This window comes from Exophiala viscosa (genome assembly GCF_022695815.1).
Source record: "Exophiala viscosa unplaced genomic scaffold EDD37scaffold_3, whole genome shotgun sequence".
NCBI classification, from domain to species: Eukaryota; Fungi; Ascomycota; class Eurotiomycetes; order Chaetothyriales; family Herpotrichiellaceae; genus Exophiala; species Exophiala viscosa.
Window position 1 is genome coordinate 1,297,126 of NW_026944355.1, and position 27,122 is coordinate 1,324,247.

General features: G+C 51.4%; 12 protein-coding genes across 12 annotated transcripts; 7 read left to right on the top strand and 5 right to left on the bottom strand.

Annotated features, from left to right (window-relative positions):
• Nucleotides 1–832: 832 nt before the first annotated feature.
• EDD37DRAFT_329264 (HAD-like domain-containing protein) lies at nt 833–2,376 on the bottom strand. Its single transcript, XM_062811539.1, has 2 exons — nt 1,868–2,376; nt 833–1,817 (listed from the first exon to the last, which is right to left on the bottom strand). Exons 1-2 carry the CDS (start codon nt 2,275–2,277, stop codon nt 845–847), a joined length of 1,383 nt encoding a protein of 460 aa, XP_062671937.1. The 5' UTR covers nt 2,278–2,376; the 3' UTR covers nt 833–844.
• Nucleotides 2,176–3,371, bottom strand: EDD37DRAFT_329250 (uncharacterized protein). Its single transcript, XM_062811538.1, has one exon. The coding sequence runs from the start codon at nt 3,048–3,050 to the stop codon at nt 2,394–2,396; it is 657 nt and encodes a 218-aa protein (XP_062671938.1). The 5' UTR covers nt 3,051–3,371; the 3' UTR covers nt 2,176–2,393.
• Nucleotides 3,372–3,692: 321 nt separating this feature from the next.
• On the bottom strand, nt 3,693–5,186 carry EDD37DRAFT_648496 (putative serine esterase-domain-containing protein; the record flags this gene model as incomplete). Its single annotated transcript, XM_062818017.1, has 3 exons — nt 3,693–4,985; nt 5,037–5,052; nt 5,113–5,186. The coding sequence occupies 3 exons, from the start codon at nt 5,184–5,186 to the stop codon at nt 3,693–3,695; spliced, it is 1,383 nt and encodes a 460-aa protein (XP_062671939.1).
• Nucleotides 5,187–6,103: 917 nt separating this feature from the next.
• On the top strand, nt 6,104–8,057 carry EDD37DRAFT_648497 (RNA exonuclease Rex3; the record flags this gene model as incomplete). The annotated part of the gene is made up of 2 exons (XM_062818018.1): nt 6,104–7,981; nt 8,046–8,057. The coding sequence occupies 2 exons, from the start codon at nt 6,104–6,106 to the stop codon at nt 8,055–8,057; spliced, it is 1,890 nt and encodes a 629-aa protein (XP_062671940.1).
• Nucleotides 8,058–8,323: 266 nt separating this feature from the next.
• On the top strand, nt 8,324–9,407 carry EDD37DRAFT_329186 (ADP-ribosylation factor 6). The gene is made up of 3 exons (XM_062811537.1): nt 8,324–8,714; nt 8,771–9,186; nt 9,240–9,407. The coding sequence occupies exons 1-3, from the start codon at nt 8,621–8,623 to the stop codon at nt 9,291–9,293; spliced, it is 564 nt and encodes a 187-aa protein (XP_062671941.1). The 5' UTR covers nt 8,324–8,620; the 3' UTR covers nt 9,294–9,407.
• A 1,331-nt stretch (nt 9,408–10,738) lies between these two features.
• Nucleotides 10,739–12,330, top strand: EDD37DRAFT_329472 (uncharacterized protein). Its single transcript, XM_062811540.1, has 2 exons — nt 10,739–10,986; nt 11,033–12,330. Exons 1-2 carry the CDS (start codon nt 10,908–10,910, stop codon nt 12,178–12,180), a joined length of 1,227 nt encoding a protein of 408 aa, XP_062671942.1. The 5' UTR covers nt 10,739–10,907; the 3' UTR covers nt 12,181–12,330.
• On the bottom strand, nt 12,331–14,292 carry EDD37DRAFT_329476 (uncharacterized protein). Its single transcript, XM_062811541.1, has 2 exons — nt 13,620–14,292; nt 12,331–13,561 (listed from the first exon to the last, which is right to left on the bottom strand). Exons 1-2 carry the CDS (start codon nt 14,060–14,062, stop codon nt 12,481–12,483), a joined length of 1,524 nt encoding a protein of 507 aa, XP_062671943.1. The 5' UTR covers nt 14,063–14,292; the 3' UTR covers nt 12,331–12,480.
• A 498-nt stretch (nt 14,293–14,790) lies between these two features.
• EDD37DRAFT_329489 (proliferating cell nuclear antigen) lies at nt 14,791–16,995 on the top strand. Its single transcript, XM_062811542.1, has 2 exons — nt 14,791–14,808; nt 14,867–16,995. Exon 2 carries the CDS (start codon nt 14,994–14,996, stop codon nt 16,761–16,763), a length of 1,770 nt encoding a protein of 589 aa, XP_062671944.1. The 5' UTR covers nt 14,791–14,808; nt 14,867–14,993; the 3' UTR covers nt 16,764–16,995.
• Nucleotides 16,996–18,431: 1,436 nt separating this feature from the next.
• EDD37DRAFT_329510 (uncharacterized protein) lies at nt 18,432–19,797 on the top strand. Its single transcript, XM_062811543.1, has 5 exons — nt 18,432–18,556; nt 18,620–19,025; nt 19,076–19,374; nt 19,433–19,566; nt 19,619–19,797. Exons 2-5 carry the CDS (start codon nt 18,674–18,676, stop codon nt 19,650–19,652), a joined length of 819 nt encoding a protein of 272 aa, XP_062671945.1. The 5' UTR covers nt 18,432–18,556; nt 18,620–18,673; the 3' UTR covers nt 19,653–19,797.
• A 1,229-nt stretch (nt 19,798–21,026) lies between these two features.
• Nucleotides 21,027–22,414, top strand: EDD37DRAFT_626261 (proliferating cell nuclear antigen, N-terminal domain-containing protein). The gene is made up of 5 exons (XM_062816293.1): nt 21,027–21,157; nt 21,207–21,247; nt 21,297–21,726; nt 21,776–22,065; nt 22,117–22,414. Coding segments are annotated over exons 1-5 (780 nt in total). The 5' UTR covers nt 21,027–21,156; the 3' UTR covers nt 22,135–22,414.
• Nucleotides 22,415–23,185: 771 nt separating this feature from the next.
• On the bottom strand, nt 23,186–24,719 carry EDD37DRAFT_679297 (protein kinase; the record flags this gene model as incomplete). The annotated part of the gene is made up of 5 exons (XM_062819682.1): nt 23,186–23,504; nt 23,574–23,739; nt 23,798–24,124; nt 24,188–24,521; nt 24,607–24,719. The coding sequence occupies 5 exons, from the start codon at nt 24,717–24,719 to the stop codon at nt 23,305–23,307; spliced, it is 1,140 nt and encodes a 379-aa protein (XP_062671947.1). The 3' UTR covers nt 23,186–23,304.
• An 828-nt stretch (nt 24,720–25,547) lies between these two features.
• EDD37DRAFT_648504 (pyridoxal kinase) lies at nt 25,548–26,688 on the top strand (the record flags this gene model as incomplete). The annotated part of the gene is made up of 2 exons (XM_062818019.1): nt 25,548–25,611; nt 25,718–26,688. 2 exons carry the CDS (start codon nt 25,548–25,550, stop codon nt 26,686–26,688), a joined length of 1,035 nt encoding a protein of 344 aa, XP_062671948.1.
• Between the last annotated feature and the right edge of the window lie 434 nt (nt 26,689–27,122).

Sequence of the window (27,122 nt, forward strand, 5' to 3'; positions counted from 1 at the left end):
TTTCTGGGCGGTACGAAGCATAATTAGACTATGTTTGTTGCTTACTTTTCTTGGTTATCGAATTGCTGTTATATCCTGCAGCAGTCAACATGGGCCAAGTGAGTCTTCGAGTGCTTGAATTGAAGACATTGCCAAAAGTCGTCTCGATACGTGTCAACCTACTTGTAGCATGCACTCAACCAACCACGAGACTGACACTGATGGGCGGATCCTATATTTAAACATAGGGAAAAAGGCTACCTTACGTACCGACATCTGCTCATGCGAAACCGTTTCGTCACACCAGAAACTGCACAAAGCCGTATCCAACCTGGCAAGTTTCCTTGCTCCCTACCTGCATCTTGACGCCATTCCGTGCCTGCTAGGTATTTGTTCATATACTTTGGGATCATCGTTCTGCAGGCACCAAGAGAACTGAAGACACCATGGATGGCCGGGTCGGATCTGCCGTCTTCGACTAGCCTAACTAACACGGGGAGAGCTTGTCTGGTGTCTTCCCGGACTCTCTCACTAATACATCCCTTGCAGGAAGATCATTCGTGTCAAAAACGTGACAATGCCTGGATGGCCCTTACTTCCACCCCACTGGCAGAATGCCAGACTGTAAACTGCTGTGGCAAATCTCAACCTGGGAGGGCTTGCAAGAACAACGCTCCTCGTGGCTTGATCGGCTAACGCCATGTGGATTGGACTGTCTGGTCATACTCTATATACGCCGGTTTAATGCGGACTGCCAAAGTCCAGAGAGTGCCCTTGGGGCGCGGGACATATCTCCGCCGCGCCCGAAACGCCCTGGGGTTATGCTTTCTATGCTTTCGTAACAGTCGTCATGGTTCATATCACATCAGTTGGTCGGTTCATCATCGTCCTCGGCAATGGCGTTGGCAAGCTGTGGCGCTAAGCCTCCAATGGTGAGATTCTTCAAGGTCTTATCAAACTCGCGCTGCATGCCATGTTTGACAGCTTCCAGGACATTGTCAACGGTCATCTTCGGCATGTACGCCGGTCGGGTGCCTTCCTGGAAGACACCAGTCCGGACCAAGATCGAGTACCAGTTCACTTCGTCGGAGCTGTGCTCGTCAAACTCGTTCGTACCTCTGATGTCGGATTCGGGAGTGTCTCCGACAAAGTATACGGTCTCGGGGGGTTTGTTGATGCCGTGGGTATCCTTTCGCCATTGTTGAAGGAGCCTTGTAGCAAACTCGAATGTGCCGAGCTGAGGTTTGCCAAATGCGATGGTCTTCAGTTCTTTGCCCGTGATAGCTTTAAACATAGCCTCGAGAGAGGCACGGAGGGCACCCATGCCAATGCGGGAAAAACTGTGCGAGGTCGCCCACACAATATCGTTGTGCGAGAAAAACACTGGAGGACCGTCCTCGAATGTTTCAGAGCGTGTACCCAACCGACCATTCTTGCTCATGCAGAGGTCAAGTATGATCTGTGAGTCTCCAGCCCAGTCTCTGCTGTCAGCAAAGACGAAGACGGCTTCAATCTCCACCTCCCCATAATTCCGCTTCACCGAATGCTTCAATTCATCCTCGGTCAGTTTCCGGAATGGTGTTGTGTCTTGATTGTCCTTGATGATATCACCTGGGGTGATAACGTCCTTAAAGCCATATCCCTCAGCAACAGTGCGGCATTTGTCGCCTTCACCGCCGACGACAAGGACAGTCTTGTACTTGGCAGCCATCTCTCGCATGGGAGTGTGGCCACAGATGAACTGTCCAGGCGACACTTCCATTTCAAGCTGGTTGGACAGTTGGATACAACGCTCTTCTTCAGTTTTGCCACCCCCGTTTGTGACAAAGATGTAAGGTCTGTCGTGCCGTTAGCATATGTGTAACGACAGAAGATTGAGGGAGCTTACACTTTGATGCCATACTCATTTTCACCGTTCAAGACCTTCATGGCGTCGATGGCTTCGGGAATGACTTCACCACCTTTGATGAGCACTCCGTCGATATCAAAGGCGAAAGCGTACTTGTCTGTCGTGCTTAGGCCAAACTCATCAGGCGTTACTGGACCCGAATCATCAGGAGTTGTGAGCATGTCTGAAGCCTCAGCCAGGTGGAATTTTGCCAATTCCATGGCATGGGCGGTCTCATGTGCATTGCTGTGAGACCTCAGATGCTTCGGCGGCGCCACGACAGCAGGGCCGGAGAACAAATCTGCACGGGTGACGCTCTGGGACGACAGTTTGCGTGTGTCTCTCGGCCGCTTGGGTGTCACTGGCGACAACAGGGTGTTGTCCTGATCGTGAGGAATGTTGCCAGCCATATTGTCGTGCGTCACGATCTAGCTCAGGAGTGCAAGGAAAGACAGACGATATAAGAGATAAGGACGAACGCCGACAGAAGTATATAGTAGATTAGCCTTCCGGAAGAAACTTGTGTTCAAGGTCTTCGGCTGGGCTTAATATACGTTCTCAAGACTTCGGCCGTGCTCTCCTGTGGGTAGTCTTGGAAGGTAACAATTTCAGACGCGTTGAAGAAAAGTGGAAAGATATAGGAAAGATGCCGAAGACAGTGGATATCCAACGAAAACAAACCTTTGGGGATTGGGACGGTGGTTTGAAGATTCGGAATCGATACCCCCAGGCATTCGTTGATAGGATGATGGTGACGTCGACATGTTGGAGACTGATATGCCTTTGGTCGGGCGAATAAGATGCCATGTGGAATGGCCACATGGAAAAATCTAAGGCTGCAAAAAGTTATCAAAACACTACAAACAGATATTGGAGCCTTCACTAAGTCTCCCAGTGGAGATGGCGAAGTGCCGCAGTGGATGTTGCCGTTGACTCGGTGGTGCTCGGTGAGAGTTCTCTGCAGATTCTGCTGTCGATCACCGTGCATTGACCGACGAGAAGGCTGAAGAGGATCCAGAAAAACCCTGTCTGACATGTTCACAACCCATGGTGGCGGCACAAGGACTGTGCTGTTGGGATGGGTGCCTGCTGTCAGACTCAATAAGGCCTCACACCAAAAAGTCCCAGTTTCATGATACCGTGACATTGGTGATTTGTCGAAGCGCAACGCCACTTGTGTCATACAACTCCATCGCTATAATCGGCAGCCACGGAAGAAATACTTAGTCAGCAACACACATCCGGACCTTTTTGTTGAGCCGTGGTTCGTTCGCTTATTGAATGTCAAGCAGAGACTGTGGTACGTAGTCAGACAACCCCTGTTGATTCTCACATGTGTCTTGACAGACCACTAATGGCTGTGACTCGAGACAGCGCAGACACTGCATGTGCAACCCATCAGCATGTGTCTAGTTTGGGAGTTCGCACTCAATCAGAGCCTCCCAGTCCAAGCACAATGACGGTTCCCAGTCTGTCGAGGACGAAGTTTGACACTTCTGCAAGTAGGAAGTGACAACTAATAACATGGAGATCCGCACCGAGGTGACCTGTTCTTCGTACAGTAGTTGCTACCCAACGCCCGCTCAGAGATATAACAAACGATGTATATAAATCGCCAAGAACTGAAAAGCTCATCTCAAGACATATCGGACAGCACTGACATCGATGTGACCTGGCGTGGAAAGATGGATCGTTGAACAGGAGCGTCGGAGTCCGCTCTCGTCCAACTCCGTCAAATCACGGTAGACTCCTTCTGAAGAAGTCCAGCACCAGCACAGGGACTGCAAAGGTGCAGTTCAGATGTGGTTCGACTCGTTCGAGGGGCCTAGATGTGGAACTCGTTTTCCAACCAGTGCTTGACAACAAGTTTGCCCTCTTCGAAAGCTGCTCTGGGAGTCCGCACAATGATCGCGGCGTGAGAGTGGCTGCTGTTGTGGATGTGCACGGGATACTTCCGGAAGCCAACGTCGTCAAGAGCCTTAATCATGGCAAACTGTGCAGGGGTTAACGCCAGGGTCGGAAATGTAGAAGGCCTATCTGATGTGGACGTGTGTCTCCTGAGTAGAGGTGTATTCGATTTTTCGGATGCCAGGGACTCTGTAGAAGGATTGGCAAGTGCAGAGGGCGTTTCTGATTCTTCGGCCATCTCCTCGGATCCTTCAGGAAGGTAATCCTGTTGTTGTGCGGCATTGACATTTTCAAAAGCATCTTCCAGGCCGACACGCATCTCTCTCACCATATAAGGTATTGCACTGAATCCGGTCCTTTCATCGCCGGTCTCATGGAGTCGTATCCTTCTACGACTGCGAAAGGTTTGCACACAGGAATTCGCCAGAAATGCCACGGTGGCGATGGGAATCAGCACGACTAGTGCAAGGAAAATTGGTGTTCGCCGGAGCAATGTTCGCGAACTGGTGCGAAAGCGCTGATAGAAGGTGGGAAGCTCTTGCTCGGGCAATACATCGCAAGGGTGGTCGGGATCCAGTATGACCGGCTCGTAGCCCTTTTGATAGTGGATGTTGAGCTTTTCGAGGTTGGCAAAGGGATCTGTTTTCGATATTCCTGTTGTATAGTAGACTGCGGATCTGTCGTTTACAATATTGGTGTATAGAGAGCGGTGCTGGAACTTTCCCAGTGCATGAATGAATATGCTGTCGGGATCCGCCAAAACACTCAAGAGCGGCCTGTCACTGTTGCGGAACTTGTCGATTGTGAAGAGCTGCCGGCCAGACTTGGACAACGTCCTTGCTCCCAAGACGTTCCATAGGTGGTTTGGATAGCCGCGAAGTGGAGTTCTCACACCCAGATGAGGCGTCGCGAACGTGGTGAAGTTGACTGGCGTGATGCTTTCGAAAAACCTCTTGTGGTAGAGCAGTCCAATGGCATATCGCGCGACCAAACCTCCCAAAGAGTAGCCGGCTATCGAGAATCTCGTGATTTTGTATCCATCTCTGCCCAACTCTTCTACCATGTCTTCAATCTCCTTAGCCACTCGCTCAGCTCCCACTTCGACGCCATCGTACGTTAGAGAACCGGGATTGGACTGACATGCGAGTATGATAAGCTCGCCATCGTTGTATCGATCTTGGAGGGCGCTCGCGAGGTAATTGAGGTGCTTCTGCAGGGAGTATTAGAGAGGTCTGGACCGCGAGGCAGTCTTCAGTCATACCGCATTGCCCCAAAGCCTATAACAAAGTTAGTGACGGTGGATCTCTGGAGGTGCTTCTGGAGTAGTAAGAGCTGACCCATGTACAAGTACGCATAGATGATTTGCTTTCTTCGGAGTAGACAGTCCAGGTTTTCTAACAGCTTCAGACATGTTGGAATCGTAAACGATGCTGCGAAGATCGAAAGGGAGTGACGGCATCTTCAAAAGATGCTCTAGGAAATACCCTTGTTGATGAATCGAGAAAGTGGTCCAGGTAGGCCAGGGGGTGGCGACCGATTGGCAGCTAAATTTGACCTGCGTCACCGGCTGCTCGCGACGCCGATACCTTGCATACAGGCGGCAGAGTTTCAGTGCGGACAGCTTTTATAGGTGTCGGCTGTACTTAGTCCCCGTGCGCTGTGGCCGATGACGGTGCCCAGAACAGCCTTGCTGACACGGTTTTGTTGTTTCTGTCGTCGTCAGAGGATATCAACCTCTTTGCTGCGACTTGAGATTCAGTGTCTTCAGAACTCCTCTTCGCTGGTAACCGCAGAATGGAATACCAGGCTAGAGATGCAGAATTACTTGGGCAATCTGGACGACTCTAAGTGATTGTGTGTTTAACCTCAGGACTCAATCGCGCAAACGCAGTCTGGTTGATATTCGACAGTATCTTTGTGTAACGCGATCGGGGCACCACAACGTTCATATATTTTGCGGTCTCGCGTGCCAGCCGGGATTACTACTTCCCTTGGCTCCAACCACTTATCTTTGCCTGGTTTTAGCTTCCATTTCAGATTCCCGTTCTGGCCATTCGTATTTCTGCGATAAGGCGGGATTGACAGCTTGGCCTTACACCTAAAGTGTGGGTGGTTCGTCTCAGTGTGCTCAAAGCGGGTGGATTCGACGCCGCAAGGCTTTGCATTACTTGATGTGCTTGATGGACGAAGCATCTCACTTGTGGGCTGTCTGAGGGTGAATTGAAGATCCAATCAGAGTGAGTCTTGTAGGTGGCCTTGAGAGCAGGGCAAATACCTGAACGATCACTTCGTCGAGAAGTTCGTGGATCTGTGGGTTATCCGCGCAACATGTTCTCTGCCCTAGGTCTTTTCAAAGGGATTCCATGTCCTAAACAGTACGAGTGCAGCCTTCCCAGCTGCATCTTCTTACATGATTCGCCAATAACTTCGGTGGACGTACAGGATGCTGCTGTTCCGGCTAAAGAATATGATCCCTTCAGCGCGGGTGAAGTTCATTCTCCGCCACCGAAGAGACGGCGACTAGCATCTCCTGCACGACCAAAAGGTGTTGAAAATGCAGTCAAGTCCGCTGCGCATGACAGCCAGCTTCCAGATCAACCACATCCACCCAAACCTGCACCCACCATTCCCGTGGTCAAAAGCGGCCACGCCTCCACGGCGGTCACTTTACCAACGGTGCGGTCTACCTCCAGGACTGCACCTGCTTCGATAGCAAGAACAGTATCACCGCCCAGGTCGAGGGACAGCATACAACTAGGTGCTCGGAACGCCACGAAGCCTACAAAGACCGAAACACTGACACCGCGTAATGTGAGCAAGGCACCAGCCATGTTGAAGACGAGGCTGGCTGTGCTGCAGAAGTTGCATGAGCAAATGCAGGTTCAGAATTTGAAGCTCGCTTCTGTCGATGATCAGCGGAAGGCTCTCATGCTTGACAATCAAGAGCTGATCAAATACGCCTTGGACGAAGAAGAGGCCGCCACCAAGCTGGGGGAGAACATCTACAAGAATGCAATGGCCCAAAAGGTTTTGCGCATCAAAAAGATGACCACAGAAGAATGGGTTGCAACTGTGAGCATATGGACCGGCACCGCACGCCAGATCGTTGCTGAGCAAATTGGCACCAACGCCGCAGCCGAATTGGTCTCAACAGGGCTTGGTACTCTAGATGAACAGATCGCAGTTTTGAAGCATCTACGCACGCCTCTGGAGGGTCTTGAGCAGTTCAACTATGTGACAAGCAAGCCAAGCGACAAGGAAATCGCATCTGCAAAGGCAGGACTAGCCGCTGCTAGCGGATGGGAGACTTGTGACAGATGTGGCACGAGATTTCAGGTCTTTCCAGGCAGAGACGAGCATGGGAAGCTGACTAGCCACGGAAAGTGTCGATATCATTGGGCAAAGCCCTATCGCGCCATTGGAGCAAAGACCGACAGAATTCTTGGTCAATCTGAGGCTACCTACCGTTGCTGCAACAAATCTGCCGGTAGCGAAGGCTGCTCTGAAGCACCCACTCACGTCTTCTATGTGAAAGACCCAAAGCGACTTGCGAGCATTTTGCAGTGGGACCACACTCCAGCAAAGAATGATATTAGGAGAAGACAACCAGTCTCGTTTGATTGCGAAATGGGATATACCACCTTTGGTATGGAAGTCATTCGACTCACTGCCGTATCATGGCCTGATGACAAGCTTTTGCTCGACTACCTGGTCCGGCCATACGGAGAAATTCTGGATCTCAATACCAGATTCTCCGGTGTGACCCAGGAAGCGTTTGCAAATGCTCCATTCTATCAGCTAGGGTCGGGCCCGGACGCCGCCCTGGAGACACTTCACCTGCACAAAGTGGAATCACCAGCGGCAGCAAGAGAATTACTATTCCAGCATTTGAGCCCCGATACACCGCTGATTGGCCACGCCATCGAGAATGACTTGAACGTCTGCCGTATCATTCACCCATTTGTTGTCGACACGGTACTTTTGTACCCTCACCCTCGAGGCTTACCGATCAGATACGGCTTGAAAATGCTCAGTCAGAAGTACCTGCTTAGAACGATTCAGTCAGCAGGTGAAGAGGGCCATGACTCCAAAGAAGACGCTGTCGCGACTGGAGACTTGGTCAGCAAAAAGGTAGCGGAGAAGTGGAACGCTATGCGAAGGGAAGGGTGGACTTTCGTTGAAGGCATGTTGACAGCACCTCATGAGGTGAAGCCGACAGATGCTCCGGGGCAGCTTGTGCCTATGTTGTGACTTACACCTGCTGATACAGCATTTGTGCTAGGAGCAAAGACGTCGAGGAACGGAGTAGTGGAGCACACAATACCTAAATGATGATGCAGCATGTTTCAAGATATAAGTATGAGTTTCATGTTAGAGGCGGCCACTGTGGCGGCTGCGCGCGTGAACGACCGCCTGCGAAGCTAGTCCGTTTTCTGTTCAATGCCCCGTGAGTGCTTCTGCGCAAGCCCCTTTTGATGTGTTAGTGCTCTTTTCCGGCGCCGCGTCTGTTCAGCAATATTTTACCAGCCTGTTGACTGCGCCAGCGCAGAACGCGCGCCAAACAACAGAGTGATTGCTCCAACCGACCCGACACAGCATTTTCCTCGCCGCGTAAGAGGTTTTTGAGAATCAGAAGAAGATATCACACCGCGTTTTCTGGCAGAAACTGTTGCATATGTACCTGCGCAGTCAACATCTCTGCCCTTAGCCAGAACCGTGTATCCTTCGAGTCACTTTCATATCTGAATTGAGCATACGACCGCACACACCTGAGACACACATTGTTTCGACCAAGGCGTCTAGTACGTTACAAATCCGATAGCTGATACACGTGCGGTCACAAACATGGGAAACCAAATATCCAAAATGATGGGCAAGATCTTCGGATCGAGGGAGATGCGACTGCTCATGCTGGGCCTTGATGCTGCAGGCAAGACAAGTAAATTACCGAGGCATCAACCGCATGTCATGAACAAGAAGCTGACAAGTGACCAGCCATTCTATACAAACTCAAGCTCAATCAGGATGTCACCACGATTCCTACGGTCGGCTTCAACGTGGAAACTGTGACGTATAAGAATGTCAAGTTCAATGTGTGGGATGTGGGTGGACAGGACAAGATCAGACCGCTTTGGCGACATTATTTCTCGGGAACACAAGGTCTGATCTTCGTGGTTGACTCGAACGATCGCGCCCGGATAGACGAGGCCCGGCAAGAGCTGCACAGGATCATCCTTGACCGAGAAATGAAAGAGGCACTCTTGCTCGTATTCGCCAACAAACAAGATATTCCCGGCTCTATGACTCCGACCGAGGTTACGGAGAAGCTGAGGCTGGCGCAATTGAAGGACCGAATATGGTATGTGGTGCCCAGCTGTGCCACTACTGGAGAAGGTCTGCTTGAAGGACTGGTAAGTCTATCAAATTTCGCAACACTTTATCAATGACTGATTTTCATTCGCAGAGTTGGCTCTCGACCAATGTGAAACAACAACCACGGACGGCAGCAGCCAAATGAAGGGCATCTGTACTGTTACCCCCTGCTTGACCACGAGAAAGCTTGTAGGCTTCCTTGATCAAGTCTCTTGATGGTTCGCGAAGGAAAGCACCTCGTTGACTACGATACCAATTTGCAAGCGTTTTGATAGGGGTTTATGAGTGGATTTCAGCACATTGCAGTTTTTCCAGTGCCATAAGGATGTGAGAATGTCTTGACAGTTATGAAGTATTTCATACGAACGCAGTCATGCGTGTCAAAGTGGCATCCGGCGCTGTGCAGCCATTTTCGCTCTGCCCTGCGCTGTGTATTTCATGGTTCACGGAGAGCTACCACTGCGTGGGCTGGTGCGTGGTGATCATTCGGATACGGACCCAGCGTCTACAGAGAGCTCTGCACACCGAGAAGAATGCTATGGTCACGCACGTGAATGCTGGGTACAGAATATGCATCTCATCGCAACAGGGATGCCGGCTACCCTCCTCATTCTAAAGCGAGAAGGGAGGCCTGATTGATCTGTCCAGAAGGATTCGGGGCAAAGTGCATGCATGAAGCTGGCCCACACCATTTCAGCACAGGCTGAGTATCACTTTGATGTCAGGAAGACCCCACCATTATGTTCTGTTATGTATCTTATACTACAAGCTTAACTTCTGTACCAATATACATACCTAGGAATGCATTAACTCACTTCCTGCTAGCGCACGAAGTACTATGGTAGGCGATAGGCCTTCTCCGAGCGGCTAGAAAGTGGGACACGATGAAACTTCCCTCGAGGATTCGTCGCGCTTTACAAAGGCTCTTCTGCGGCCTCATTGCCGGCTGGAGTGTTTTCGAACACGAGCGCGTCGATGAAACCATGGAACCCTCTCTCCCCAAAGAGACGGAAGGCAACCTCCAGCGTTGAGTGATGTAGGTTGGTAGCTCTTGCAGCAGGTGCGGTGGAATCAACTACACTGTCTTGTGGTCCACGCAGAAAGTCGCCCTCGCCGCGATCCGCGAAATGTGTGTGGTACTATGGATGGCTCCGCTTTATCCTGCATGGTTCTCCAATCTGCGAGTTCATCATTCTCATCCATGATGCAGCTATCCTGTATGAACCTGCGTCTGCAATATGCAGCTACTATGTTACACTCATGCACTCCTGACTTTGGGGCGCGCCTGCTGTGCATCTCAATACGGAACGTCGGTTCGTGGCAAACCCCTGACATTAGATACCAACCCAGGTCTACTACAAGTGCAGAATCAAGAAGATGATCAACCTCACTTCTTCCTCTCTCAAGCACTAGTATCCTGAAGCTTGGTGGGCGCATTTCCTCTCCCATACGCAGACCGTTACGAGTACTATCACGGCCCCCAATTGCGCAATAAATTGACCCTTTTGGCGTACGGGCACTTCCGTCATCAGGCTGGTGGCATCTGCCACTTCGGGCCGTGCCAGCCCCAAGATCTGTGATTGTCGAACTTGGAAGCGGAGACTCGTCTTGACTTTCCCCTCCTCTTCCCATTTCGAATCCTTTCTTGCCCACCTCACCTTCCTGCGCCCGAGTGCGCAGGTGCCAGGGATAACGACCTCTACTGGTCGGTGCCCTTGCCCTTCTCTCCTTCTGCAGCATCTGTCTGTCACATCAAATCATGGCCACCTTGGATGACAGCTCTACGCCCAACGACACGGGCGCTCCCAAGCCGTCAGTGCTGATAGTTGGGGGTCTTGGTATGTGCTCTACACCCACACCTCGAGAGGTACTGACAGATCGAAGGATACATCGGTCGCTTCCTCGCAAAGTACATACATTCGCATAACCTAGCGTCTTCTGTCCGCATTGTCGACAAGATCCTGCCCCAACTAGCGCATCTTGCTCCAGAGTTCCAGGAGGCATGTTCGCCCAAGATTTTCATACAAGCCGACGCCTCACGCGATACGTCCATGGACCGCATCTTTGACCACCCTGACGGACCTGACGCCACTTGGGACTACGTCTTCAATCTTGCTGGCGAAACCGCCTGGTCACAAACTCCGGAAATATACAAATTGCGATCATGGCAAGTCAGCGTCACGTTAGCGAAAGAGGCGGCAAAGCGCAAGGTCAAGGCATTCGTCGAAGTCAGCACTGGGATGGTTTATGCTCCTAACCGCACACCTCGAACGGAGCAAGATAAGCTAAAACCTTGGCTGAAGCTTGCCCGGGTCAAGCTGGAAGCTGAGCAAGAGCTGGCGCGCATACCAGGCCTGAACCTAGTCATTCTCCGTCCGGCGCATGCATACGGAGAGTACGATTCCAAATTCGTAGCGAAAGCACTTTGTTTAGCGCGAGTCTACCAAGAACAGCAGAAGGAAATGAAATGGTTGTGGACGGAGGATCTGAAGATCAATACCGTCCATGTGGAGGACATGGCCCGAGCGTTGTGGGCTGCTGCACAATGGAGATCCACCAACTCGACCCTTCCTTCCGGGTCGCCTACGACTAGCAGAAGACCGACACTGGGCTCGAAAGGAGAAGAAGCGCCGACGGGCGTCCCTGTCTTCAACATCGTCGACCACGGACAGACGAGTCAAGGCGATCTCGCTGACGTCATCTCAAAGGTGTTCAATATCAAGACCGGGTTCCAGGGATCGTTGATCTCCCAGTTTGCAAAGATGAACCTCGAACACGTAGTGGACGACTTGAACGAGGACATCCTTCAGCCTTGGGCCGATATGCTGGAACAAAAGGGCATCACTAAGCCCGGCCCTCTCAGTCCATTTCTAGAAAAAGAGCTACTCAAGGACGCAGACCTCAGTCTTGATGGCAGTCTGTTCGAAAAGGTTGTGGGATTCCAGTACCAACACGACAAGGGACTAACTGTTGAAGGCATCAAGCAGATGGTGGCGAGCTATGAGAGGATGGGATGGTGGCCTTCATGTTGAATTAGACATGCCAATCGTGTCTTTAGCGTACGGTGATCAGTCCGCTTACTATCTTGATGTAACGGCCTTTTTGTGTAATGGAATGAGATTATCATGAAGGAAAAGCACGACTTCAATACTCATTCTCTGTCTTTAGCATTGCCGTCCTGGTGTGTTTCTCTCTATATGAAACCTGCTCTCGTATCTACCTAGTTCAGCGCCATTTGCTCAACTCGGCTGATTTACCGCTGGGGGCATGAAGAGTCGATCGACTTCGAGCTCCCGTGCGATTGATAGTCTAATACATGATTTCCACCTGCCTCATCTTGTAGTAGGCATCTCAACAACACATACCTTCATCCTCCAGACCTTCACGCCCTTGCGTGCCGCATCCCGCAGGTCATTCTGGAAATCACGCCAACCAGCACCAATGACCTGCCATTGATGAGTCGGAAAATCGACGTCGGGACCCTTGCTCTTCACTGTCTTCTGCATTACCACACCCTCCATATCCACGTCATTGTCTTCTTGCTGGGTAACACCCTCAGTGTAACCATTCCCATTGTATTTCGTCTGCTCATGGGTCTCGAAGCGACCTGTCGAAATGAAGCAGACAACGTCATTCCATCCGTAACTGAAGACGAAGCCAACAATGTCGGAAGCGTTGGGCTCGATGCGCCAGTTGACACCCTGGATGAAACGGGTCATATCGGCGTTCTCGACAGGCGCATCGAACCAGTGGTGTGCTAGCTGCGGTGGGGCGGTGGTATGGGTCACGTTAGGAAGTCCTGAGGCTGATAGGGATATGGAGGGGAGGCGAGATGTGCTGATCCAGATTGACATGACGCTGGGCAGGGTTGGAGGGATGGTCGAGGCTGCGGAGCGGATTGGCGCGCCACGGGTATTGAATGGTTCGTTGGAAAGGTACATTGGATTCCAGGCGGAGGTCGCTGGACTGGCTGATTGTGCTTGTGCGTTGTTGTCGTCGGTTGGTGTGATGTCTTCGAGTTCGTTGATGCGCATAATGCGTTCTTCCCATAGACTAGTGAAAATGCGTGGGTCACTGTGGCCGCGGACTTCATGTAGACGGAGTATCAGTTCGAGGATTGCTTTGTCAGTCTCATCGTAGGTGTATTGACGGTTGCTGGTGTCTGTCTCTGGCAATTTATCCCACAGCGCGGTCAATTTACGTGATGCCTCTGCACGTGCGCGTTCGAAGGCAGCATGTGAAGTCGATGCGGTATGATAGATTTCTTCTTCAATGTCTGTAACTGGTGGTGGTGGTGCAGATGGTCGCCCCAGGGCTGGTCGTCCCCGACGACGACCAGGTTGAGGTGCTGGCTTCTGAGCAAATAGGACGTTGCGCATTCGTACCCACAGAGTATGGAGGATTGGATAGAATCTTTTTGGACAATCAGCGACTTGCTTTGATCTTAGACAGATGCGAGCCTAATACATACCTGGCGTTGTCTGGATGATCTGGTCCTAATTTTCGTGAATACGTCAGTCTGACTTCTCCCTCACTGAGGATGGAGTCGTCGATCAGCCATTGTGAGTCCGGCGCCCAGATGATGTAGCCAAATGCTCGCAGCAGAATGCGACTGGTGGACGTCAAGCTCGCATCGGAGCCTCGTTTGAGTTCGGCGACATGCTTGTTACGCTCGAATCGGACGACGCCGTTGTAGAACTCTTGGTATTTGTCTGGGCGGATCTGAAGACGACGAAAAATGTCGCTGTAGGTCTGTCCGGAGCCTTCTATGGCTCTGACCTCAGCTTCAGGGACTTTGCTCAGTTGATTAGCATCGAGAGTCCTTAGGTCAGGTATGGATGGCATTGGCGATGGCGGAGGTGTAGTGTTGGCCTCACGAGCGAGCAGTGGCAACGAGGTACTTTCTGACTCCATGATTTTTCGATCGTGACAAATTGCTGATGGAGAGTGAGGGCAGGCAAAGATGGGCTGGGAGATTGAACAGCATGTTTGTGCTGTGCAAGCGCGCAAGTGTTGGGTGCGGCGAGAAGCAGATGTCACGACGCACTTCGCAGTGCAGCTGAGGCAGTCTTCAGCTTTGCAAGTAGTGCATGGTCATCTGCCTCTCTGATACTGAGGCAATCATACTCACCACATCACTGCACTGTCTGATTTGCATTGAATTTTCGTTGCAAGGTGCACCACGGCCTGCACCTGCAAATGAAGTCCACATTTCTGTGGTTCGATGGCTATGGCAAGGCTGACAAGAACAGTGTCTCATCAACTAGGCAGCCTCTGTGGTCTTTACGAGGTATTCAGCCATCAGATGAGCACCTGGCAGATAGAGAAGGAAGGCATCTAGCGGGACGAGGCTGAAGTGTCGGGTCGTTGAGTTGATGAGCGAGCCTTGCGGGTTACATGCAGTCAACAGTCGGGCACTCCGTTATTCCGGGCCCGGGGCGGCACAGACCGACCGCTCACACCAGATTCAAGCCACATCTGCCTCGTGCCCAGATTTCACTTTCTGCACCCCGGAAAAACATGGACCTATGTTTGATTAGCCCCCTTTTAGGTGGTCTTTGTTATTCGCCAGGCAAGAAAAGGCCCCAGGAAAAGGAACAATCTGGCCGAATTAAAATTGGCTGTCATCTGCTGCGGCGCGTCATTTGGCGCCCGACTCGGTTCGTTGTCAACACCGTGCTTATCCAACTCGTGGCTTGTGCTTCTGACATTTTCCAGGTTCCTGCACACATTCTGTCATAAGCGAACGCGACTTTCCTGCCTCCCATTTCACCTCCCTCGAACGACTGCACGCATCTTTGGATCTCATCCTCTGTTTCACTCACAAAACCTCACCAACAATGTCATGGAAGCTCTAATCTACGATGAATCACCTATAGCCGAATATCTAGAAGCAGACGCCATACCATTCGAACCCGCTGAACAGCCTTCCTCCCCGAATTGCGCCCAAACTTTTGCCCCACGAGGTCTACCAAGAATTCGAGAACGACTGCGAACGCTGCGTCAAACGGCTGCGTCCGTCACCGATGCTGCCAACGAGGAATTTCTCGAACGTTTTCGTTACGCCATCGTCGCGTCACAACTCCTCTACGACGATCCCAAGCCGAGAATCCAGATTCAAGATGAGCATACATTTGACGAAAACACCTTTTCGGTCAGGGGGGCCCTTATGACAGCGGTCATCTCATTCTCAACACCGTGCTTGCTGCATCTTCTAAGATGGCGCTACCAGAGCTCCAGACCGCCAGGCCTTGCCGAGATATCGATCTACATTTCATTGTTGATAGTAGGTTGCATACTTGCAATCTACTTCCTGCGTCGCCAGTACCTGGACCTCACTCGGAGGTCGACTGGGTCAACACTGGACAAAATTCTGACAGAATCACACAATATTGACACTGTTGTGGGTGAAGGACTCCGGTTCGTTCAGGAAGTTGAGGTTGTCTCCCGAGGGTATGAAATCAGCCACCCTATGCCGCCGATTAGTCGGTTGGAAGACCAAAATGCGAATGTACAGTGTCGCGAGTTACGGGCCTGTCTAGGATCGACTTTAAGATACAGCATCGGTCAATCCGTCGAAGCTCATAATGCTATGCAACCATTTCTGAGGGAACAGGACCTAAAAAGTTATCATGATATTTACGATGTTTCGATGCAGGATTATACTGATGCTGTCACATTTGCAAACAGCATACCGTCCGACACCAAGGACACGCTCAAGGAACTCCGCTTCCTATTTCGATTACATTTCATGGCGAGAAGAGTTTTTCTTTGCGATTTATTAGCGCTTCATTCCAGTTCCACCTGGCAAAATATTCGTCAGTGGCGCAAAACGTTGCGAATCTTGCAGGACTTTGAGACTGCTTCGTCTCAGGCCGCTCGAGACGTCCGCGCAACTGTTGTACAAGAAGAGTTTGGGAACAATTCGCGTCTGAAAGGACCAGAAGACATTGCCCCGTTGGCGACCAACCATGCAGAAACGAGCACACCCCAGAAGCGACATACCAGAGCACAGCTACGCAGGTTTGACGCTGTCGCCAATGCCATCCGGTCCTTGCATGCCAAGGTACACCTCCTGAGGGAAGAGATGAATGCCTTAACCTCAGACGAGGATGACCCGGGTTTGAGCATGGCGATTGCTCGAAAATATGAGGGCCTAGGCCCTGAGATACGCAATACTCTGGGCGAGTGGGAGAAGGGGCGAAATACCATGTTCCTTAGTATGAGTTCAGATCCTGAACGTCGTTTCTCTGCAGCGTCCACCGAGATCCGCTCCCCTGCATCGCCCTCACCGAGCAGTCTGGGTGGTATGACTGTCGTGGATGAAGGTCCTGCAGAAGCGCTAAGACTGCTAATTGGCGAGGGGCGAGGTTGCTCTGACGGAGGCCCCTTAGACGAGGAAGTGTTTGAGGCTGTGGCCCTTCCGCGTAAGAGAATGTCATGGACACCAATGAGCCGCGAGGAAAAGCTCAACAGGCTGCATGAGGAGCGCAAGAAGCGCGCCACGCTGCACGAGCATGCAGAGAATACGACCAGCATGTTGCGAGAACTGCAGATGGTCATCAAGCACAGACCCAATCAGGCCCGATCAGAGGCACGGGTCACGTCGATATAGTCTTACCTCGACCAACTAATTAGCAATACAGTCCATCATGGTCCAGACTGAATGACTGATATTTCGTGCAAAAGCCATATCGGGGCAGGTCTGATGAAGCCTTGTTAGTCGAATCTCACAAAGGGATGCGTCACTCCCAGGTCGACCGTCTGGCACCTTCCACACAAGGAACTTTTCGGGTCGGTGAACATATCCCACACGGTTTTCTGATGGGAACGAGGCGGCATCCCAAAGAGCCTGGGTACTCATGCAAAGGAGGTCGGAGCATACCGCCAGTCAAGAAGCTTTGGAAAAGGTCAAGCCATTGGGTCTCCGGCCGGGTCTAGACAGCCCGAATGGACAGGTCTTCTAGACTACCTTGTGTACATTATTAATTGATAATGATGAATTCGAAAAGCATATCTCATTCGAAGGCCCTAAAATGGAGAAGAAGACGATGAAGGCAAGTGGTGCGCCAGGTTGGCTTATAGTTCAACGGGGTCGAGGCTTACGACGAGAATAGTCGTCAAAGGTCGTACTCGGTATCGGATTTGCGGAAGGTCAGGGCTCCGGTTCCGGCACCGATCTTCTTGTTTCCTGGGTACTCTCGCTGTACGTACGGGGCGCATATCGCTGACAATTGACACCGTTGGCCGAGCCGTCATCCATTATCAATCATTGCGGGATGTCCTTTGCGGATTACTGAAATACTGCTCTGCCATCTTCCAGATTCCCACTCTTTCCGACTTAGTCATTCTGGTCGTCCTTTGCCGACTAATGCTTTCACTATCAACCTGTGAACATCCACAATCTCTAAATCTCGCAACTCTCCTGGGTCCTAAAAAAGACCTCATATTCTCCCATGAGCAGGTCACTGGGCTTTGCGTCACACAACTTTGTTTAAGGAGTGTCTTCCTCCTGCGGAGCGGATAATCACCATTGCCGGCAAGCGCGGAAGGCCTTCCATTATCCCAAGTCGGCGTATCAAGGGGGCCGCTTCGTTTTCGCTCATTTTCTCGATGGAGGTCCTATCGTGTGCAGTTGCTTCCTCTAGAAGCTCCTGTCTTTCTAGCCTCGCACTGAAGTTCATCCATACTCCGAAAAGATCGTCGAACAGTCGACCCGATTCACCGGCCACATTCGACCGTGTTGCCTAGTCTGCGGCTGGATATCCGGACACTCCAATATCTGTCCAGATGTGATGTTGTAATCCGCCACTTTGGGTGCTCTTAGCCCCAATACCACGCGATATGCTCTTCGCCACACCGCTCATAGCCATCGTGCAGGTAGCATCGTTGCAGCAAGTAAGTCCGAGCCTCATCTTAGCGGAGAGGCACTTGTCCTGTTATGGTCCTTCACGATGATCTCTTGCATAAGACCATACCGACCCGTCAGCCAGTCATGCAAGACCATTGGGGCTATACTTGCTTTTGTGAACCCCTAGATGCTGGATTCAAAACACCGCATTTGCCACGACTAAGCTGCAAGCAGAGGAGTGTTATGAGCTAGGGCCTACAGAAGGTGATGACCTGGTGGCGGGTGGGGGCCTTTCAGACTTTTTGATGCCCATTGAGTATACATTTACATTCGTTCGCAAGGCTCCCTTATTGTCTTCAGAGTTTCATGATTCGTTAGCATACTCACAGGCTTTGGGTCAATATCAAAGCAATTTGCCTGAAGGAAGCGCAGCCGCAGCACACATCACGCGATCAAGGCAGTATATAGTATGCAACATTGTCCTGGCAAGGACCATCCACGTTGTAAGGAACGCGCATTCATTTCTGCAGACCCATTTTGCCGTTTGGATGGTCAAGGTCGGTACATTTATTTTGTGTCTCTATTTTCTGACCGAAGTCTTTTACCGACAATCAAGCCAGATCTGCACCACCGGGATTGAGGACAGCGACTGGTATTAGTTGCACTGGAAGACAATGTCCAGCCATACCAGCAGTCCACAGCTCCAAGACGGACTGAATCTCTTAGCAGAATCACAAATTGATGGCGCGATACGTGACGTTCGGCGCATCTCAGACAGCACATCGACCGACCTCTCTTGGGAGCAGCGAATACTCATCGGGAGAGCAGCCATAGGGACGTTCGAAGCGACGGGCTTCATGCGACTGCCTAACCATAGGGACGATCGCATATTCGTTGTCAATTCGTTGCAGAGACTTGCGTATCACGAAGCCGATGGAAACAGTGTCGCTGATATCGCCCAATGGTGCATGGAGCAATGGCTGTCACTATTGCAGAGGAGCTCGGAGGACTTGGACGCCCTCAGAGGTGCGCATGCGCTACGTATCTCAAGACTCGGACTGACATGTAGCATTCAGGTGTCGGACAAGCATGGCTAGCCCGTTCCCAAATCGCGCTTGCACGAATACATCGTGTGGAAGGAAGCTCGTCGAGTGGAAGCAGTGGTCGACCACACAGCATGAGCGAGAGAATGTCCTACTCATCGGCAGAGGAAGCTAGAGATGCAGAGCGAGCGATCATGGAAGCGGATGCCAGAGCACACACGGCGGACTACGTTGAAGCACGTGGCATGCTCATCCCAGCGGTTGACTACTTCGTCAGGGCTGTTGAGCTGGCCGACAGGGATGGCGGAACAACTGGCGAGCTTTTGTCTGAGGTAATGCGCACCTGACCATTACACCGCGCCGCCGATGCTAATTTCAATGTCTGCACAGGCTGCAGAGATCAACATGAGTCTCGGCAATGTGGAATACTCCCAAAACCAAGAACAATACTTCACGAGAGCGATTCGATACCTACGAAGAGCGTCCCAGATACAAGAATTCCGACTATCTCCCTATTTGCAGAGGTACGGGCGATTCATTTACGGTGGCCGATAAGGTTGGCTAACTTTCGCACAGCTATCTCGATGACTATGGGCGCTTGATAGATTGAGGTGGACCGAGAGATGGAGGTTCGCTCAACTTTAGAAAAACAGCGCTGGCGCTTAAGGTCTGGGTTTCATGTATAGCATACTTCTCTTCATTAGAAAGAGCTGAGAGTATGCGTCGGAATCGTCAAAAGCAATCACTTGTGCCTGGCCTGGCTCATACCTGATAGAGAAGATACGTTCTTGCCAATACTACCATCCCAATCGTTGGCTGAACTTTCCTGGTCTTGCGCGCGGTGGGCAGCAAACCTTTTTCATGGTACCATATCGCCACAAGCTCCGGAGTGTTTTTGCATGTTTTTCATGATTAGCAACCGGGCTGCTGCCCTTGCAGAGGACGTCACATTTCTCCCTTTCAGTGAACTCTCCTTCCTGCAACGCGTCGAACTGGGCAAGCATGTTGTGCTGCCCAGCGCAGATCCTTTCTCATGGTGGTGGACCAGCCCTGCATGCCAACAAAAGGACATGCCGGCATACTGCAATCAGTAACGTTTCTTAAGTTGTGCCCACATATCGCCCTGTCACTTTGCCACCAGCTCAAATAGCGGCACCACATAGGGCTCGATGCTACCTAGAACATGCGAGTCGAGCAGGCAGCCGTAGTCAAGATCGGGCTGACTCAAGCCTCGTGATAGACTCTGCAGAAGCATGCGGGAAACGGGTCGGATGTGCTGGAAACACTTTCGTCTAGAGTTGCACTTACCGACAAATTGGGCCAAGAGCGTCCTTGGAATGATACCCCACTCGGAGCGTCCGAATGAGAAGAGACCCTTTACTGATTTACTGAACGATGCCCAGCAACAGTCTGGTTGAGTGGCGAAAGGTGACGGAACGGAAATGTCGCTTCCGTTTGGAGTCCATGATCTCGCAAGGCTGAGAGATAGCCAGGGGTAACCTCCAGGGACATGTTGATGCTGCTGCCTGGAGCTGAGTGTCTCGACACTTGGGACTTTTGCATGATCTTTCCAGCTGGACAACAGGGATTATGGACGAGTCGTCCAGTGCCCCAGGGGGCTTTGCGCGGCCCTGCGCTCGGAGCATGGCGCAGGAAATCACGCACGTGAGGTAGCAGATACGATCATCTCGCGTTCACATCATCAAGAGACCGTGGGTGAGTGCTGATCTCGGGGACTGAGATGTTCCATGCATACGAGAAGTTGAAAGACTATACCTCATAGTCCGGGAAGTCTGAAGCGCTTCGGCGACGTTGAAAATACCTCGTCCGATAAAGCCGCATTACGCGAATCGGATAGTGACGTAATATGTAAGCAACCACGAGGCACGTGGAAGGTCACGTGCTATGCTGAGGCATCTCATGCCAAGCAAAGTCAATTAATCCAGATATGGTCTAGTCTAAACGCGACGCGATCTCGCCCTCACGAGATCGTGTTCTGTCCGTGGGAGCAAAATCCTCATCATCAGAATCAACAAACCTCAACCTGCCCTTGTTCCATTAACGCACTCACACCTCACTCGATCCTCACCCATCACACACACACAACTCCCAAGAGTAAGTCTACCTTCTGTCACGATCTGCCACATACTGACCTTCGTCGCAGTGCTGGAAGCACGTCTAGAACAGGCGGCCAACCTGAAGAAGGTGCGAAACTGCATTTGTGATTCGAAAGTAATTCTGACGTTTGTGAAAGGTCGTCGATGCCATCAAAGATCTAGTCCAAGATTGTAACTTCGACTGCAATGACTCGGGTGTGGCGCTCCAAGCCATGGACAACTCCCACGTCGCCCTCGTCTCTATGATGCTCAAAGCCGAGATGTTCTCCCCCTACCGATGCGACCGCAACATTGCCCTTGGTATCAACCTCAACTCCTTGACGAAAGTCCTCCGCGCCGCGCAGAATGAAGACATCCTCACCCTCAAGGCCGAAGATGCTCCGGATGTGGTCAACCTGGTCTTCGAAAGCAGCGAGACGGACCGATTGAGCGAGTATGACATCAAGTTGATGGATATTGATCAAGAGCACTTGGGAATTCCGGACACTGAATACGCGGCTACAATCGAGATGCCTGCTGCAGAGTTCTCGCGTATTTGCCGCGATTTGCTGGCCATGTCGGAGTCAGGTATGTTAGGCTCTACACGATGAGGCGACAAATTGGCTCATATCGACAGTGTCTATCGAGGCGAGCAAAGATGGTGTGCGATTCTCGTGTCAAGGCGACATTGGAAATGGCAGTGTTACGGTCCGACAACACAGCAACGTTGACAAGCCTGAGCAGGCTGTCTCCATCCACCTTTCCGAGCCGGTTTCTCTGACTTTCTCCCTCAAATATTTGGTCAACTTCTGCAAAGCTAGCGGTCTCTCCGCCACCGTCAAGCTCTGCCTCTCCCAGGAAGTGCCCCTGTTGGTAGAATACGGACTGTCCGGAAGCAGTTACCTACGGTTCTATCTAGCTCCCAAGGTATGTCGTGTATTGATTGTCCAAGAACATCCCCTGACTATACGTGTCTAGATTGGCGATGACGAATAAACGTGAGACTCGGATGCACGATGGTGGAAATGGTGTCATGAGGTGTTACGATATGGGAACCGCGTGGTAATGGCGTCTGCGCATGCGCAAGGCTTTGCAATGAAAAGGCTTGGGCGATAACGGGTTCATGTATGGTGAATATGTGTCATGACAGTCAGATCTCTGGTGCTGTAGCATGCAATTTACTGCTGGCACACCTGCCTTCGGCTTAGGCGGGCACGTCGCTTTGGGTATGGTTAGGGTTTAAGCACCCTTCCAATGAGAACCTCATATCCCTTTCTTTGGTATCCCTTTATTTTCCGTTTCCATTGCGCTCTATGGCGTTCATGCCGGAGGTCTCCATTCTTTCCATCATCCGTTTCTCATCCCATCCTTCACTAACACCAGCAACGACAGGCAGGAACTGGACTTATATCGAGGACGTCTCCAGCTGGTTCTCAGAAAATGCGACTGTCGAAGCTGAAGGACATCGCTTCCGGATTCCAAAATAGATGTTCTTTACCTGGTTGCACCTGGATCACAGGCAGTGGCACAGCGACAATCACACCAAGGCTGACCAGGAGATTCTTGACATTGAAGAAGGGTGGTTATTGCCGTTGAGGAGACATGAACTGACAATACTGGGATAAACGGCCATTTTCGGACAGACGACAACAGGGGGCATAGAAGTAGCCATCTCTAACGAACTCGTATGAACGATATGTAAAAATGATCATGAAGCGAAGACTTATCATAAGACCTATACTACTGATATAGCTACATTCACCAGCAGCATTTCAATGACGCTTGTTGGGCAGTGTTATGAACTTGCGACACTTTTCACGACTATACAGATTTTGAAGAGGAGAGTAAAGACAGGACAGGATTATGCAATGCTCGCTGGGAGTCATTGAACAGCGGCAGTCTCTCGCCGACTCGCCGTGCATCAAGAAGTAGGTGTACGAGCAGAAGACTCTCACGATGAGGGTATGAAAGCCCACGACGTGCATACGAGAAGAAGATTATTCCCACCATCATCTTTGAGACACTGAACCCAGTTGAACCCACATACGCAGGTCTGAACTTGATTGATGATGTGAGTGGAGTAAGCTTAACTATCGAATGCTGCTCAGCAACAACAGCCAGGAAGATGTGGTGAGCCATGCCGATGCGCGGTGAAATATTAGGTGCTCATGTAGACAACTTAGATTGGTTGAGCCACTCGTCCATGTAAAGCTCCCCCAGGGACGACCTCTCTTCAGGGAGCCAGCGTAGAATCTTGCGTGCAAGGTTGAGAAACTGCGCCTTATCTTCCCCCTCTAAACGTGTCTCGCGTGTCTCGCGTGTCTCGAGTGTCTGGTTGGGAACCGGTGTTGTGGCGATCCAGTTGCCTGCGTTTGTTAGTGATGCCATACCGATAAGAAGAACAGTTCATTGTCCCATGCGCACGTCTCGCTCACCTTCGCAGTCCCAGTACTTTCGGCACTTCTCACTCCGTTCCAGGAACTTCCTTGGTGGGGGTCCCATGACCGACACCATCTCTGCAAGATGTAGCTCATCATCAAGAATATCGTCCTTCACTCCACAAAAGAGACTGTTCGTGTTCCCTTCGAACAACTCCCAAATCTATATCATTAGGTCAGAGCCGACAGGTGAAAAAGGCTTCGGACAATGCTGCGCATACCATCACCCCTATAGACCATATGTCTATCCTATGGTCCCATTCCATGTCAAGAATGACCTCAGGTGCCCTGTAATCCCCGGACGTGATATCGCCATAGCAGTACGAGTATTTTTGCCCCGGCCTTCCTAAGCGAGCAAGACCGATGTCGCAAATCACCGGGTCCCAACAAGTGACAGGCGTACTCAAGTCCCAGGTTTTGTGAATTACTCGATCCGAGAGAATCTTTCGCGGAGTGGGGTATGTTTGTTCCGAAAGCTCACAGCACGCCCATACCTGAATCAAGACTTGCACTGCTGGCCCCAAAACGAATGTTATCCGGCGCGAGATCTGTAACGTTGTTTAGCTGGCAGGTTACCTGATGAGCGAAGCATGGGACAAACCTGTATGTACCACACCTGACTGGTGCATGAAAGCCAGGCCCTGCAAAATTTTCAGCATGCTCAATTGTACGGCCTTCATGTCGAGAGTCTTCTCTGGGCACTCATAATATCGAAAACCGGCATAGGTCTGCCCCAGGGGGGTGAACAGCAGGCATCTATGGGATCCATGAGGTCCTTCGATCTCGAAGTCGTCGAGAACCACGCGGATTTTATCTTTGCCAGGGTGCTCTGAACTCATCATTTCGACATATGCATCTTGTGATTCGAGATGGCGGGAGATGGTGAGCTCATTATCGCCCTCTTTTCCAGTGGTGCAGACTTTGAGGGTCAAAAGGATATTCTCCCTACACGGTAAAAGCCTCGTTGTCAGCAAGATGCACTAGGGCAGTACAATCAGGAATAGGGCATGGACCAATGTGGAGGACGTACTTGAGATCCCGGCAGAGCCAGACTGTGGAAGTGATGCTGAAGCCGATCTTAACAATTCTGATATCGAGCCTGGAAGATGTCACCGAGGCGCACAGGGTAGTAGTTTTCGGCATCGTGGTTCGGGAATCGCTCTTCTTCGATGGGCTTGTCCAAGGGAAGCACCTTGAAGCCGTCGCTTGGGAATGTGCGAGCCAGGCTAGACACTGTTCTTGCAGAGGTGACGATCCGCAAGTGAACAGGTCGTGGTGCAATTCGAGGACCGGGTCTAAAGGTTCGATGAGTGACGGCAAAGAGAGGTGGCCATGGTAATCTGGTAGTCAAGAGAGAAGCCGGCCGTGTCGCTCTCATTGTTGGATGTGGAAAAAGAATGAGCCGGCCGCGATGGTGAGTGAAGTATTCCAAGAAGGGTAATTCAATGGGAGTCCAATCATATCGCAGGCAGAATGCCTGCGCTCGGAACAAGTTTGATCCGAGACCGATGTAAAAAGGGGGCAGCCACGGTTGGTCAGCCTTATCAGAAAAGATATCGAGGTTTGTGCGTCATGTTTACGGGAAAATCTTATCAATTCCGGGGTTCGATATCTTGTTACTCTTTATCACTTGCCCCTTGCTCGGCTACAAGGTGTATGCAAGCAAACTGAAATCTGCTTTCCGGATCATTTGGAAGCTCCTACATGCTCACCTTGTCAAGATGGCCTCTTCCGAGTTGTCGATACCGGAAACAAAAGTGCTAGCCGTCGCCAGCCATGTACGAATTCTCACCATTCTGTCATATATTCCCCTACTCTTTCCGTTGAGGTTTGGAAGTTTGTGTACTAACTAGTTATGATAAGGTCGTGTATGGGTAGGTCTCTCCATCCTGCTTCCCGATGGTCATTCTCAAGAGAAGACCAGTCGTTGACCAACGGGTTTGCGCCATTGGTAGATATGTCGGCAATACCATGGCAACTTTTGTCATTCAGTCACTGGGATGTGATGTTGCTGCTATAAATACGGTACAGTTCAGTAAGTTCGAAATTCGTCTCGTCTTTCTGGCCACGTCTACGTTGGACGCAAATTCAGCTGCTGGTTCTGGACATTCCGAGCTGATGATTTGAACCTTGACTCACAGGCAACCACACCGGCTACCGCCAGTTCAAAGGCCGACGGACACCTGCGGAAGAAATCACAGAACTCTACGATGGCCTGCGCCAATCCTACCTGACCGACTTCGGTATGATGTTGTCCGGCTATGCTCCCAGCGCCGCAGTCGTCCATGCGATTGGCCTGATTGCGCGCGATCTGCGGTATCGCTCGACTGTCAAGCCAGGCAATTTCTTCTGGGTCTTGGATCCCGTTATGGGCGACCAGGGCAGGTTGTATGTCGCGGAAGACATCGTGCCCGCGTTCAAGCAGTTAATCCGGGAGGCCGATCTGATATTGCCAAATCAATTCGAAGCCGAGCTGCTCAGCGGAGTGAGTATTTCGACCCTCACAGGCGTGGCAAACGCCGTGCGCACACTGCACAAGACTTACGGGACAAATCATGTGGTTGTGACCAGTGTTACGGTTGGGGATGCTGCGGTGGCAGACGAGGACGCGAAGACCCAAAAGCAGGGTGTTCTGACAGTCGTGGGGAGCAGTAAGCGCCGCGACGGCAGCGCGCGACTCTTCAAGGTCGAGGTACCAAAGCTGGATGTCTTCTTCAGCGGAACTGGGGATATGTTTGCGGCGTTGATGGTTGGGAGGCTGCGCGAGGCGTGCGCGCAGATGGATCTGCTCGATCGGGCAGGGTGGATGCCCGATGACGACGTCGAGGCGGTGGACTTACCACTAGCCAGAGCTACGGAGAAGGTGCTGAGCAGTATGCAGATGGTGCTGGAAAAAACCATCACCGCAAGGGATGAGGAGATGAGCAAGTTCGGGCTAAGTCCTGGGGCGAGCGTGGGCGGCGTGGAAGGTCTTGGGGCTACAGACAGTGATAGCGAGGACAAGAGGACGTATTTGGCGCAAACCAAGGCTGCGGAGGTCAGGGTGGTGAGGAACGCAAAAGATCTGGTCTACCCTGAGGAGAGGTACAAAGCTGTGGCGATGGAGGTATAATATGGGAAGCCAACAGACTTGGGTCCCGGAGCGTTTGTTGCTTTGATGTGGTGATCGTGTCACAGCCTGGCGTTTCTACATCAATCGTGGGGTTCCATATTGTAAAGTTGTCGTCTATCTTGAATCTGTGATGCCCAAAGACGCCATAGTACAGCCCGCTTCTGAAAGCTCCGTGCAGGCTTAGTGTCCTGTGCTTCCGAAACCGCCAGCTCCTCTTACACTCTCCTCTAGATTGTCTACCTCGACAATTTCAGGAGTGTATATCCGCTCGATGACCAACTGTGCAATTCGATCTCCCTTCTTCACATCGAAGTCCACCTCGCTGTGGTTGAATAGCAGGACTTTGACCTCCCCACGATAGTCTGCGTCAATGACACCGGCTCCTGTGTCGATAAAGTGCTTGGATGCTAAACCGGACCTGGGTGCGATGCGAC

Excerpts from the sequence above, each read along its gene's own strand:
- EDD37DRAFT_329264 (XM_062811539.1), bottom strand. The coding sequence starts at position 2,277 with ATGGCTGGCAACATTCCTCACGATCAGGACAACACCCTGTTGTCGCCA. Across the intron at positions 1,818-1,867 it reads AATGAGTATGGCATCAAAGT|ACCTTACATCTTTGTCACAA; the intron begins GTAAGCTCCCTC and ends ACGGCACGACAG.
- EDD37DRAFT_329250 (XM_062811538.1), bottom strand. The coding sequence starts at position 3,050 with ATGACACAAGTGGCGTTGCGCTTCGACAAATCACCAATGTCACGGTAT.
- EDD37DRAFT_329186 (XM_062811537.1), top strand. The coding sequence starts at position 8,621 with ATGGGAAACCAAATATCCAAAATGATGGGCAAGATCTTCGGATCGAGG. Across the intron at positions 8,715-8,770 it reads TGATGCTGCAGGCAAGACAA|CCATTCTATACAAACTCAAG; the intron begins GTAAATTACCGA and ends ACAAGTGACCAG. Across the intron at positions 9,187-9,239 it reads AAGGTCTGCTTGAAGGACTG|AGTTGGCTCTCGACCAATGT; the intron begins GTAAGTCTATCA and ends TTTCATTCGCAG.
- EDD37DRAFT_329472 (XM_062811540.1), top strand. The coding sequence starts at position 10,908 with ATGGCCACCTTGGATGACAGCTCTACGCCCAACGACACGGGCGCTCCC. Across the intron at positions 10,987-11,032 it reads GCTGATAGTTGGGGGTCTTG|GATACATCGGTCGCTTCCTC; the intron begins GTATGTGCTCTA and ends GACAGATCGAAG.
- EDD37DRAFT_329476 (XM_062811541.1), bottom strand. The coding sequence starts at position 14,062 with ATGGAGTCAGAAAGTACCTCGTTGCCACTGCTCGCTCGTGAGGCCAAC. Across the intron at positions 13,562-13,619 it reads GATCATCCAGACAACGCCAG|ATTCTATCCAATCCTCCATA; the intron begins GTATGTATTAGG and ends TTGTCCAAAAAG.
- EDD37DRAFT_329489 (XM_062811542.1), top strand. The coding sequence starts at position 14,994 with ATGGAAGCTCTAATCTACGATGAATCACCTATAGCCGAATATCTAGAA.
- EDD37DRAFT_329510 (XM_062811543.1), top strand. The coding sequence starts at position 18,674 with ATGTCCAGCCATACCAGCAGTCCACAGCTCCAAGACGGACTGAATCTC. Across the intron at positions 19,026-19,075 it reads GGACTTGGACGCCCTCAGAG|GTGTCGGACAAGCATGGCTA; the intron begins GTGCGCATGCGC and ends TGTAGCATTCAG. Across the intron at positions 19,567-19,618 it reads CTATCTCCCTATTTGCAGAG|CTATCTCGATGACTATGGGC; the intron begins GTACGGGCGATT and ends ACTTTCGCACAG.
- EDD37DRAFT_626261 (XM_062816293.1), top strand. Across the intron at positions 21,248-21,296 it reads AGGCGGCCAACCTGAAGAAG|GTCGTCGATGCCATCAAAGA; the intron begins GTGCGAAACTGC and ends CGTTTGTGAAAG. Across the intron at positions 21,727-21,775 it reads GCTGGCCATGTCGGAGTCAG|TGTCTATCGAGGCGAGCAAA; the intron begins GTATGTTAGGCT and ends TCATATCGACAG.